At 47.4% G+C, this 13,444-nt stretch overlaps 1 protein-coding gene across 4 annotated transcripts in view; it reads right to left on the bottom strand.

The window, feature by feature from the left end:
• LARP4B (La ribonucleoprotein 4B) overlaps positions 1-13,444 on the bottom strand; it is a 109,896-nt gene that overhangs the window by 14,046 nt on the left and 82,406 nt on the right. For all 4 annotated transcript variants that reach the window (XM_037891024.2, XM_043541501.1, XM_037891025.2 and 1 more), the window contains 2 exons: positions 12,092-12,256; positions 5,145-5,269 (listed from right to left, as the gene is read on the bottom strand). In XM_037891024.2, the coding sequence (XP_037746952.1) occupies positions 5,145-5,269; positions 12,092-12,256 (290 nt within the window). The remainder of the gene's footprint in view (positions 1-5,144; positions 5,270-12,091; positions 12,257-13,444) is intronic.

The following is a 13,444-nucleotide window of genomic DNA, read 5'->3' as shown; positions in this document are numbered from 1 at the left end:
ACCTCAGATACCGGGCGGGCTGACGTCATCGCAACCAGGAATGAGACCTTTCAGGAGAAAACAGGAAGCCAGGGGCTCAAAGGGAGGATCTGTGAGCTGAGACAGCACCAGATATAAGTCCCACTGAGGGACGGGATCTCTGACTTGCGGGTAGAGGCCACTCCAGGCCCTTAAGGAATCTGGCCTTGATATCCTGAGCAAAAACAGACTTACCCTGCAACGGCAGGTGAAAGGCTGAGATAGCTGCTAGATGAACCTTGATCGTTGAGAGGGACAAGTCCTGGAGCTTGAGACGCAGGAGGTAGTCCAGAATAAGCTTCAGTGAAGCCCACTCAGGATGAACATCTTTGTCCACAATTCAACAGGTGAAGTCTCTCTATTTGGCCATGTAGGTTGCGCTGGTGGAGGACTTCCTGCTTCCCAAACAGAACGCACTGAATCTCCGCCAAGCGCTGCTGCTCCTGTGTGTTTAACAATGCAGTCGCCAAGCCATCAAATATAGTGTCGCCAGGTTGGGGTGCAGAAGACTGCCACGGTTCTGGGACAACAGGTCCAACCTGAATGGTAGCTGGAACGGGGTTGCTACCAAGAGGCCCAGCAGGATGCGGAACTAGTGTTGGTATGGCCACGCTGATGCTATGAGGATGATCCTCTCCCTGTCCTGTTTGATCTACATGAGGACCCTGGGCAGCAACAGTACAGGAGGGAAGGCATACATCAGATCCCCCGACCATGGGAGCAGAAAGGCATAAGACAGGGCTCCTCCTCCAATCGAGCTGAAGACAGGGCACTTCCTGTTCTGCCTGGACGCGAACAAGTCCACCTGGGGAGTTCCCCGCCTGCGGAAGATGGAGCTGACCACCTCTGGATGAAGGGACTACTTGTGGAGAGATGAGAACGTCCTGCTGAGGCAATCTGCCAACGTGTTCTTGGACCCTGAAAGGTGAGCAGTTACGAGATGGATATTGTACTGTAGACAGAAGTCCCAGAGGCAGATGGCTTCCTGGGAAAGGGCCGATGACCTGGCTCTGCCCTGCCTGTTGATACAGAAAACCGTAGCCGTGTTGTTTGTCAGGACCTGGACCACCCTGTCTTGTATACAAAGGTAGAAAGACCCTGAGTTCCCTGACATTGATATGAAGGGAACGACTGAGACTGGACCAATGGCCTTGAATGTTGAGAGCGCCCAGGTCTGAGGTATCGGAGACAAGGGTCACCAACGAGGACGGGGCCATGAAGGGAACACTTTCCAACACTGATGAGGGACACCAGTACACTGTCTGGAATCCTGACCACCTGGTCCCTGCTGTGCCGGTTGGGGACACAGACTGACACCAGCCACACCTGGAGAGGTCTGAGGGGGAGTTGTGTGTGCCAGACCATGTAAGTACACGCTGCAACGTGGCCCAGCAGCCTCAGGCACGTGTGGGTGGTGGTGAGCAGGTGGGCTCACACGCCCGTAATGCGGTCTGCCATGGCTTGGAATCGAGACTTGGGGAGGAAGGCCCTGGCCCAAGTGGAGTTGAGGACGGCTCTGATGAACTCCATGCATTGTATCAGGGTTAAGGTTGATTTTTTCTCGTTTATTATCAAACCCAGGTCTCGACAGGTGGAACAGACCAGGATGAGATGCCTCCGCACCTGATCCGCAGACCGACCCTTTATCAACCAGTCGTCAAGGTACAGGTATATTTGGACTCCCCGACGTCTCAGGTAAGTAGTCACTGGAGCTATACATTTTGTGCATACCCTCTGAGCTGACGAAAGACCAAAGGGCATCGCCGTAAACGGAAATGGTGCTGTCCCAACATGAAGCGGAGGAAGCGCCGGTGCCCTGGAAAGATGGAAGCATGCGTCCTTTAAATGGAGGGTGGTGAACCAGTCTCCCAGATCCAGGAAGGGGATTAGGGAGGGCAGGGAGACCAGGCGAAACTTCAGCTTCTGGAGTTATGTGTTGAGGCAACACAGGTCTAGGCTGGGTCTGAGGCCCCCTTTGGAATCAGGAAGGGGCGGGAGTAGAATCCTCTGCCTTCCAGGTTCTAAGGAATCTCTTCCATTGCCCCCAGGCACAGGAGGTTTTCGACCTCCTGAACGAGGAGTTGCTCATGAGAAGGGTCCCCAAAGAGGGACGGGGAAGGGTGTGGTCGGCTGTAAACTTCAGGGTGTAGCCCGAAGAAACTGTATCTAGCACCCAGCAGTCCGAGGTGACACGGGGCGAGGCTGACCAGAAAGTGCGGAGGCAGTTGAGGAAAGGGAGGGTTGGATCCAGTACACTGGCTGGGGCACTGTACTCGAGCACACCCTCAAAATGACTGCTGGCCTCCCTGACTTCTGAGAGGGTCAGGTTGAGCAGCCAGGCGGGAAGAGAACAGGTAACGTCTCTTAAGCCCTTTGTCCTTGCCCTTGCTTCTGTAGGAGCCAGACTTGGGAGCCCTCCAGGGCCTAGACTGCGTTGGAGGAGGAAGTGGCGGAGGGTGGAACGGCTTCGTGGACTGCTGAGGGGTGTGCAAACCCAGGGAATGGAGGGTGGCTCAGGAGTCCTTGAGCCCATGGAGCCTAGAGTCAGTTAGCTCAGAAAAGAGCCCTGAACTGCCAAATGGGATCCTGTATCATGGTAGGCATCTCCTGGGACAGCCCAGAAGCCTGCAAACAGGAGCTACGTCACAACCACCAAGGCAGCCGAGTCCATCACATTCCAGGTCATCTGGAGGAATCCCTGGGCCACCACCATGCTTTTGCTCACCAATTCAGTGAACTCTTGGGCATGATCCTGTGGGAGGGCCTCTGTGAACTTACTGAGGAAGTCCCACAGGTTAAAGTTATAACCACTAGGCCCCGCTGGAATGTTAAAGACCCTAAACCAATGGTGGGCAACCTGGGGCCCACGGCCTGCCAGGGTAATCGGCTGGTGGGCCACGAGACAGTTTGTTTACACTGACCATCCGCAGGCGTGGCCGCCTGCAGCTCCCAGTGGCCACGGTTTGCCTGGGACAGTCAATGTCAACAAACGGTCTCATGGCCTGCCAGCTGATTACCCTGATGGGCCGCGTGCAACCCACGGGTTGCCCACCACTGCCCTAAACTGTAAGCTGGTTGTCTAATAAATTTCTCTCCCGAAAAAGTCGAATCTCTTGGCCTCCTTAGTTTTGGGCCTTCCACTGGGGTGGCCCAGTCTGTCCCTTTCATTCACCACAGGGGGATGAATATACAGATACTCAAAGCTCTTTGCAGGGACATAGGGCATGGCTACACTTGCAGATGTAGAGTGCTGGGAGTTAAACCAGCCCTTGGAGACCGCAGCAGGGAAAGCACTGCTGTGTGTTCACACTGTCAGCTGCCAGTGCAGTGGCATGGCCACATTAGCAGCTCTTGCAACGCCACAGAGAGCAGTGCATTGTGGTAGCTAACCCAGTGTGCAAGTGGCTGCAGCATGCTTTTCAAATCAGGGAAGGGGGGTGGTGGAGTGTGACAGAGTGTGTTGTGTGTATGTTGGGGAAGAGACTGTTTTGGGGGGCAGAGTGTGTCAGCATGCTATCTTGTAAGTTCAGACAGCACCAGAGGGGAAGGGAAAACCCCAACATCAGCCCCCACACCTCTTTCACACACACTCGCCTGCTTCTGCAGCAGGGGCATTCCACAGTAATGGTTTGCTTTGTCCTGGAGCAGATAAGCATGCCGGCTGTCAGAAACGAAGCTTTGAAAGGGGAGACGCATGCCTGCAGCCGAGTTCAAAACAATGAGAAGAGTGGCCACTTGACTTCAAGGGATTATGGGACGTTTCCGGAGACCAATCACAGTGCCATAATACAACATGTTGTCCATACGGGCACCTGGGCATTTCAGCCAGAGTGCAGCAAGCTTTATGCTTCTTGTGGAGGTAGATTACTAGGAGCGCTCCAGCTGCAGAGTCCAGGCGCGATACGTGCCTTGCCAGTGTGTACACCTCAGGAGTTTTGGCGCCCGGGGGTGATTTAATGCGCTCTAACTTGCAAGTGTAGCCAAGGCATAGTATTTCATTTCTGCTTCCTTGGATGTTGGCGGAATAGATGAGGATGTTTGCCACACCAACCTGGCTATTTTGATCACCCCTGGGTGGACAGGCAATGCCATTTTTGCCAGTGTGGTGGCAGAGATGACACTGAAGAGGTCTTCTGCCTCTTAAACTCTCTTTGATTTGAAAGCCCAGATTCTCTGCCACCCATTTAAGAAGGGCCTGGTGCTCCCTAAAATTATCTGGGGGGACTGCTGTTGTGGGAGGGTCCGGCCACCACCTACTCTGGGGACGACGACGACAACTGAGTGGCCTGAGGGATGGTGTCACCCCCTTCTTTGTCAGGGGAGGGTTCTCTTGGCACCAGAGTACGGGGCGTGGGTTCTGCCTCAATGCCATGCTCCAATTGTGGCACAGGTGGCATCTCAGCTGGCTTGTCCGATGTGGCCAGGGAGGGCTGGGAGTACCGGACCAGCATCACCGGCATCCCTTATGGATTCCAGTACTGCCCCTGGCTCTGCACAGTGCCGTCCCCACAGCTCCCACTGGCTGCCATTCCTGGCCAATGGGAGCTGCAGAGCTGGCGCTAAGGGTGGGGGCAGTGTGAGGCATTTCCTTGATCGCCACGTGCCTACGGGCCAGTCCCTTCTAGGAGCTGACTGTACTTTTAACAACCTGGCAACCCTAGCTTCCCCCCTGCAGTAGGGCGAGCTAGAGTTCGCGGCTCCTGCCCCACAGGGTGGGAGGGGGACAAGGGAGGAGAAGGGCACCAAGGCTCAGGGCTTCTGGCCCATGGCGTGGAAACTTGCTGCAGGTCAGATGAAATGAAGCAGCAGGCAGGATTCGACCCACAGGCTGTAGGTTCCCCACCCCTAGCTTAAAGTATTCTTTTTGCCATTTTATTAAACATTTACAGATATTAAGAATCAAGACTATGCAATTTGTTAGCAACTATAAAGTGTGCACATTTATTACACAATAAACAACAAGCTAATGCCTTCTGCTTTATGTATAGTTCACAACAGGAAATATTGTTACTCCATTCCTTGATTAAGGATTCAATAGCTAGTTACACACAGTGTACCTAACCTTTTGAAAACGCACACTCTTGATTCAGAAAAGAATAATTATAGGCATGTAATTAAATCCTTACTCAGGAGACTGGGATGGGGAAGGAGACCTTTCAAATGTCCCAGACAGAGCAGGAGATGCTGGCAACAATGGCTCTCGAGGAATTCCTGAAGGAATAGTGTTTGTACTTGCATCCACATTTAGGTTCTAAAAAAAACAAAACCGTATGTTTAAACAGAGGTGTTAGGACTGCCCTTGTTCTTGCAAAGGAACAAGAAAACTACATGATTTACACATTAATTTATAGTGAACAGCCACAGATCAAAAGGCTAATGCTGAAAATAAAGGAAGCTAAGTTACCTCCGGGGGGTGGTGGGGGGGGAGAGAAGAAAATATCAGCCATGGTTTGACAACAAAGATGGTTCAGAGTCTCCCAACATCCTTTTCACCTTCAAAAAGGAGTTTACTCCTGGGGCTTTGGTCAGACCGATCCAATGGGCACATCAATACTTGGGATCCAACAGTAGGATCCTTACTGAAGTACCTTCTTGTGTAGCAATTTGGAACCAATGACACCGTGAAAAGGTGCTGTTCTTGGGCTCTGTCCCAAAAGCTTAATTTTTTAGCTGGTGAAGCTTGTTTCAATGCCTTTTAACAGGGCACCTTGACAACAGGATCACTTCTTTCAACTTGGTATTTTGCAAAGGCAAGTTCTCTTGAAGTGTCTCATGGGCTTCAGTACCTTTATGAGAAGAGCGTGTTGGCATCACAGCCTTTAGAGGAGTGCTCTTACCCAAGACCTAAAGGGCCCTTTTCACACCCATCTGAAGTGGGACTGACCACTGAATACGAAAAACACCTTAAAATTTTCCACTGCCCGAAAGACTGATCCTTCCTCCTGGTCAAGGCCTAAGAGGATCTAGACATACTAAAATCCAAATAGTTGCAAAATTAAAAGAGAAGCTTTACCCATGCTAAAAACCAGCTCTAACAACAAAACCAATTAAAAGTATTAGATTTGTCCATCAAATAAGACAGAAGGGAGAGGTTGGCTCTGTGACCATTTTTGCAAGCAGAGAAGTGAAGCAAGGGGAGCAGTGTGTGAGTGTGAACAGGGGAATTTTTTTGTCCTCCAACTACCACTCAAAATTGGTTCCATGTTGATGTGGCTAGGCATGAGATCCCTACAGTGGAGTCTGTGGATAGGCAATTCCATGAAGGTGAACAGTAATCCGTGAGGCAGTTATGATTCAGACCACATACTAACTATGTTCAGTTTCTCCAAACAAAATCAGAGACTTACACTTTGGTGAAAACGAAATCATGAGCAGCTGCATGCAGCACGTACATAGTTGGTGTTTAGAAATTAACTAGAAGAGAGTACCACTCTGCACCCACAGTTAAGTGGGTAAAGGCTTGATCCTGCAAGGTACTGAACATCCTGGCCCAAATCCAGCACACCACTTATGCACATACTTAACTATAATTATAGGAGTAGTCTCGATAGAAGCATATCATGGATTTGGGCTTGAGTGCTCAACTCCTTGCATGACTGAGCCCTAAAATTTCACGTTTATAGATCAGAGAGACAATGCGGATGACGTAATATCTTTTATTGGACCAACTTCTGGTGGTGCAAGAGACAAGCTTACGCAGCGCTCTTCTGAAACAGTTTCCCAAACTATATTTAGAGGGGGAGCATGGTGCATGATCAGCGAAGGACCGAATATCTAGATTCTGTTCCTGTCTTTTACATAAGAACATAAGAGCGGCCATACTGGGTCAGACCAAAGGTCCATCTAGCCCAGTATCCTGCCTTCTGACAGTGGCCAATGCCAGGTGCCCCAGAGGGAATGAACAGGTAATCATCAAGTGATGCATCCTCTTGCCCATTCCCAGCTTCTGGCAAACAGAGGCTAGGGACACCATCCCTGTCCATCCTAGCTAACAGCCATTGATGGACGTATCCTCCACGAACTTACCTAGTTCTTTTGTGAACCCTGTTATAGTCTTGGCCTTCACAACATCCTCTGGCAAAGAGTTTCAAAGACGGACTGCGCGTTGTGTGAAAAAAATACTTCCTTTTGTTTTAAATTTGCTACCTATTAATTTCATTTGGTGACCCCTAGTTCTTGTTTTTTGAGGAGTAAATAACACTTCCTTATTTACTTTCTCCACACCAGTCATGATTTTAGACCTCTATCATATCCCCTCTTGGTCATCTTTTTTCCAAGCTGAAAAGTTCCAGTCTTATTAATCTCTCCTCATATGGAAGCCATTCCCTACCTCTAATAATTTTTATTGCCCTTTTCTGAACCTTTTCCAATTCAAATGTATCTTTTTTTGAGATGGGGCAACCACTTCTGCATGTAGTATTCAAGATGTGGGCATACCATGAATTTATAGAGGCAATATGATATTTTCGGTCTTATTATCTATCCCTTTCTTAATGATTCCCAATATTCTGTTCACTTTGACATACTGAGTGGATGTTTTCAGAGAATGATCCACAATGACTCCAAGATCTCTTTCTTGAGTGGTAACAGTTAATTTAGTCCAACATTTTATACGTATAGTTGGGATTATGTTTTCCAATGTGCATTACTTTGCATTTATCAACATTAAATTGATAAATTTTGTTGCCCAGTCACCCAGTTTTGAGAGATCCTCTGGTAGCTCTTCGCAGTCTGCCTAGGACTTAACTACCTTGAGTAGATTTGCATCATTTGCAAATTTCACCACCTCCCTGTTCACCCCTTTTTCCAGATCACTTATCAATATGAGTACTTGTGGCACCTTAGAGACTAACCAATTTATTTGAGCACAAGCTTTCGTGAGCTACAGCTCACTTCATCGAAAGCTTATGCTCAAATAAATTGGTTAGTCTCTAAGGTGCCACAAGTACTCCTGTTCTTTTTGCGAATACAGACTAACACTGCTGTTACTCTGAAACTTATCAATATGTTGAATAGGACCAGTCCTAGTACAGACCTCTGGGGGACACCACTATTTACCTCTCTTCAACTGATTTGTGTAACCTGGTTTGAATAAACCTCTGCATATGGTCGCCCATCTGTAAAATAAGGATAGTAATACTTGCCTACTTCAGAGGGCTATTGTGAAGCTTGGAGGAAAAAATGATATGAAATCCTGAGATGAAAAGCAGAAAGTATCATCTAGGAATCCCCACTTTAAACTCTGTTGAGGACGCCCACAATATCCTACAGGGTGGAATCAAACTCCCTTGGAAGCCAAATCAATGAGACCCCATTCATTCTCAAGTGGTAATGCTCAGGGTCAAACCCTCTTTTCCAAATATGAGTACATGCACAATGTAGCAGAAACCAGAAACAGGAGTTCAGAGTCCAAGGCAAACTCCTCACCCAATGTAGCAATAGACTGTGCTGTCACGAGACCACCCTGGCCTAACCAAATTAGAGCTACCCTTGTAGAAGAGTGGAGACTTGTTATATTTGAGTAAAGAAGATATGAATCTTTAAGAGTTAAAACAGGTAAAATTTCCAAGAGACTGTGGGCCAGATCCTTAAATATGGCCAAAATGCAGAGACTACAAACTGGTGGAAAAGTGTGTGTGTGTGGCGGTGGGGAGAAGGAGAAGGATAAGGAAAATGGGTGAAGGTGGCTTAGAAATCACTTTTGCACTGCCCTGGCACTGTTCTGTAAACGGCTATGCCCCTTGTTAGAACCTTAGGGCTTTCTTTAACTGAGACCATTACCAGCATCAGTGGGCAGAAAAATGTAACCAGGGATTGCTATGACATAGGACACTTCCACTATATCCTCTTTACTACCACCATATCAGGGTGGGTGGCAGGGAAAGAGGTTGTGGTTGGGGAAGAGAGGGAATGTTGTGTAAGCCCCTTTATGATGCTCTTTACCACTAGTGGGTCATCCTTACACCCAGAGCCAGTTAAACCAGTTTCGTAAATAGTCCATAGCAACCCTCCTGCACCGGAGGACCTGGTTATTTTATAACTGAGAATCAACATACACAATATCGATAAAGTTGCAACTAAACTAAAACTAAAGCAACCAAAATTAAACTGAAGGGTTGGTGGAACAGACTTCCACAACCCAGACTGTTTGATAGTCACTATGGAATTAAATCTGTCTTGGAGAGCACCCTGGGCCCACAGACTGCATTCTTTAGGACTCTGTCCTCTGCACCATCTATGAGCAGCTAGAGAGTGCATCAACTCTGAATTACATCTCTAGCTGCATCCTAAAGCAGAGTCTGCCAGGTCATTTTGGTGTATTTTTACATTCTCCAACTGATATCACACATCCGCTCTTGGATTCAATTGGTTTAGCAATACTTATTATTTCAACTAACAAGCCCAGTGTTTAGAGAGAGTTTCTGGGCTCTTTCCTTATATTTCAGAGGTTGAAAATGTGTTTTCCCCACCTGCAACAGTTCTCTAAGTGTTTAAGGGGAGGAAAAAAAAATTAACAAATCAAACTATGAGCAAACTGCAGTGTAAGAGTATGTCTACACTACGAAATAAGGTTGATTTTATAGAAGTCGATTTTTAGAATTTGATTTTATACAATCAATTGCGTATGTCCACACTAAGTGCATTAAGTCAGCAGACTGTGTCCTCACTACCGTGCCTAGCATTGACTTACAGAGCAATGCACTGTTAGCAGCTATCCCACAGTTCCTGCAGTCTCCACTGCTCATTGGAATTCTGGGTTAAGCTCCCAATGTCTGATGGGGCAAAAACTTTGTCACAGGTGGTTTTGGGTACATGTCATCGGGCCCCCCTCCCTCCCTCTGTGAAAGCAAGAGCAGACAATCATTTCGCACCTTCTTTCCAGGGTCCCGGCCGCCGGCTTCACTCAGCCCACTGCCTGCCTGGATGATCGAAACCCCAGGCGGGCAGTGGGCTGAGCAGGGCCGGCGGACAGAGCCCCAGACCGGCAGCTGGCTGGGGCTCCGTCCACTGGTTCCTGCCAGCCAGGGTCCCGGCCGCCGGCTCCTCTCAGCCCGCTGCTATGCTTGCCATACCACGGCAAGCATGGAGCCCGCTCAGCTCACATACATCTCCTGGGTGCTGCTGGCAGATACAGTACTGCATTGCTACATAGCAGCAGCTCCTTGCCTTCACAGCAGACAATGCACTAGGACTGATAGCCGTCATACCTCTCCAGGGTGCTCCTGGCAGACCTCGGTGAGGTCAATCAGGTGTGCCTGGACAGACATGGCTATCCTCCTCTTAGAGCACTGAATGGGAGTGACTCCAGATCATTCTCTTCTTTAAGTTTCGTCTCATGGAGATTCAGTTCTGCATGGAATATCATGCGAGCTGGAGGCTTCTGCCTCAGGCTGCTCTCCCAGCTGGCAGCACCGCACGGTCGCACCTACCCCAGCCTACCCCTTGCTCCCATGGCTCATGAAGCCTGGAGAGTAGTAAGGAGCACTTCAACTTGTGAAATGACAAATCCAGAACGAAGGATTGCACTCTATAGGCCACATTAAGATTATTTCAGAGTCCTACATAGCATTTAGTCCCTATAAAAGGCTTCATAAAAATTTTCCCCCGCCCCTAACAAAAATGTTAATTTATCAGAGCAGCTGAAAGGGTAAGGAACCCGGGACTATAATTAGAGAGAGCTTCCATATTATTTAACTCAGAACTGATATAATTCAAAGTAAAATTTCACAGCGCGGTCTGTTCTAAGACTAAAAACGCAGAAGGCGAGTCAGAAAAAGGAACAGGAACCTGTTTCCGCCCAGTTTCAAACCAGGAACCTTTCACGTGTTAGGTGAATGGGATAACCACTAAACTATGGAAACCCAATTTGACTGTATCCCTCACGTGGTCCCTATTATACTTTATGTAACGTGGGGTTGTATATTAATAGTTTGGTGCGTCACGGGGCTTCTCTTTTTTTGCCACAGACTTTGCCGAATGCACAGGAATGTTTTCTCTAGCTACAGAAGCTACCTAATGCAATGTCTATATCTATGGCCTTCCTGCTTACAAAGCGGTCATGCCCCTGCCCAAGGCTGACACAACGCGGAGTGCATGTGACACAGTGACCTGGCTCGGGCAGGATCACTAGTGAGGCATGATACTTTTGCTGTTAAGCAAACACAGCAATTCTTTCCTGGCCTCAACCACTGAATGCCTCCATGCATTAAGCTGTGACCTATCAGTGCGGGAGGACTGCACGAGCTTGGAAAACATGTCATCGTGAGTGCGTTTTTTCCGCCTTCTAATCTGCGATAACCTCAGGGACGGAGATGATAGGGGGAGCTTAGAAACATTCTGGGGGGACTGCATGGTCACCTGTGCTGCTGAGTTCGCCACACTGGCCAAATCAGGAAATGAAATTCAAAAGTTCTTGGGGCTTTTCCTGTGTACCTGGCTAGTGCATCTGAGTTCAAACTGCTGTCCAGAGCAGTCACAATGGAGCACTCTGGGATAGCTCCCGGAGGCCAACGCTGTCAAATTGAGTCCACACTACCCCAAATTTGACCCGGCGATGTCGATTTCAGCACTAATCCCCTCGCTGGGGAGGAGTACAGAAATAGATTCTAAGAGCCCTTTAAGTCGACAAAAATGGCTTCATCATGTGGACGGGTGCAGGGTTAAATTGATCTAATGCTGCTAAATTCGACTTAAAACTTGTAGTGTAGACCAGGGCTAAGATTATTTTTCACTTAATGCTATCAAAAACGTAACAAGTAGTAACCTGACACAGCTGGGAACATGGAAAAAAGTGCTCTGTTTTTGTCACTAGCAACTAATTAGAAATAGTTACTCTGGGGCACCATACGCCACACCACCTCAGTTATCCTTCAACACGGAGGGTGCACTCTTGCCAACCAACTGCTCGGATGAGAATGGAGATGACAGCAAAGGAGTTAGACACAGAACAACTACAGTTTTCCATGACTTAGATAAAAGCATGGTTAAGTTCTACTTGAATTATGTTTTTACTGCATAAACCACTGAATTCGAAACAAGGAGGTATGTAAAGCAGTAAACTCAAACTACTCACTCTTTCCTTTGATGTTCCCATTATGACACTGGACAGTCTGTTTTCAAACAAGTCTTCAGTCTTCAAATTGCCTGCAGCCCCAGGTAATGGAGGGAAGCTGGACAATCCCAATTCAAAGCTAGGAGATGGAGGCTTTGGAGGTGGCGGAGACTGCGTTTGACCTCTCTGTAACAACAGAAGCGTGACATATTATTAAATCAGACTACAGTTAAGGAAGATTATGGGACTCTGATACAAAACAATTAAGCACCAAAAATAGGAAAGACCAGGGCCTCAATGTTACTCACCATCGGATCCCTGACAAAACTTAATTCTGACTAAAATGTACAATGGGAAGTGAGGAACATAAGCCCTATTTACACACACAAGTTGTACTGCTTTAACTATACTTGATTAGTTAATGAGTTACGAGTGTGGATATAGTTATTCCAGTAAAACTTATGCCTGTAGAGGAAGGGAAATAAGCTGTATCAATATAGAGCACCTTTATACGGAGAACTGTCTACACTAGCGGTTATATTGGTGCAACTATTTTGATAAATAAAAATCACATCCCTATCCAAAATAGTGGTACAAAGTCTACTGGTAGACCAGGCCATTTGCTGAACGATATTTGGTAGGTTACTTATGCATGGTCTGTCACAATGCACTGTAGAAATAGAAGCTTATTTCTCCCCACTGAGTCACCATTTTAGTAATTATACGACTTACTACAAAAAGTAGTAAAAGTTACATAGCAGAACTCTTCACTATTTGTCCAGGTGGTTTCAATAAAGAACAAAAACAAAACAAAAAAGAGGCTCTCTTCAATGATGTTTTTAGAGCTGAAACATATTACAATCAGAGTTCTGACTCATTTTAATAGGGGTTCCCCTTATACCATTGATACTGCATCTGTCCTTGAAACAGATTGCCTGCTATACTTAACGGATGAAGGCAGCCCAAGGTTTTCCAGGACCTTCAGCAGCAGAGATTCTGGACTAAAGCACTGGCAATGCAGCACCCAGGAGTCCAGTCCAGTCAGAATCAAGACTTTTGATGCCAAAGCAGTGGGGTCTGAAGAGCAGCTGCCAACTTTTTTTTTTTTTAAATATATATTTAATTTGCTTTCTTCTAGAAGTTTGCAGGATTGTCAGCGTGCGGCTGACTGCATATAAGCAGGACAAACGTACAGCTACAATGATCAGAAGTGTTGCTGCTTTGTTTCCGAGACAGGCCATGGTCTTGGTAAACTAGATGCCTCCAAGCAATAATGGTCTTGGACCATTTCAAAGTCACAGCACCAGCACATTATTAGAAATCAGACATTTTCAGAGCCATTACGTGGTGCAGGACTGAATGACTTAATAGGTA

This window comes from Chelonia mydas, chromosome 2, assembly GCF_015237465.2.
Source record: "Chelonia mydas isolate rCheMyd1 chromosome 2, rCheMyd1.pri.v2, whole genome shotgun sequence".
Classification (NCBI taxonomy): domain Eukaryota; kingdom Metazoa; phylum Chordata; order Testudines; family Cheloniidae; genus Chelonia; species Chelonia mydas.
This window is presented reverse-complemented; position numbering and strand designations above follow the sequence as displayed.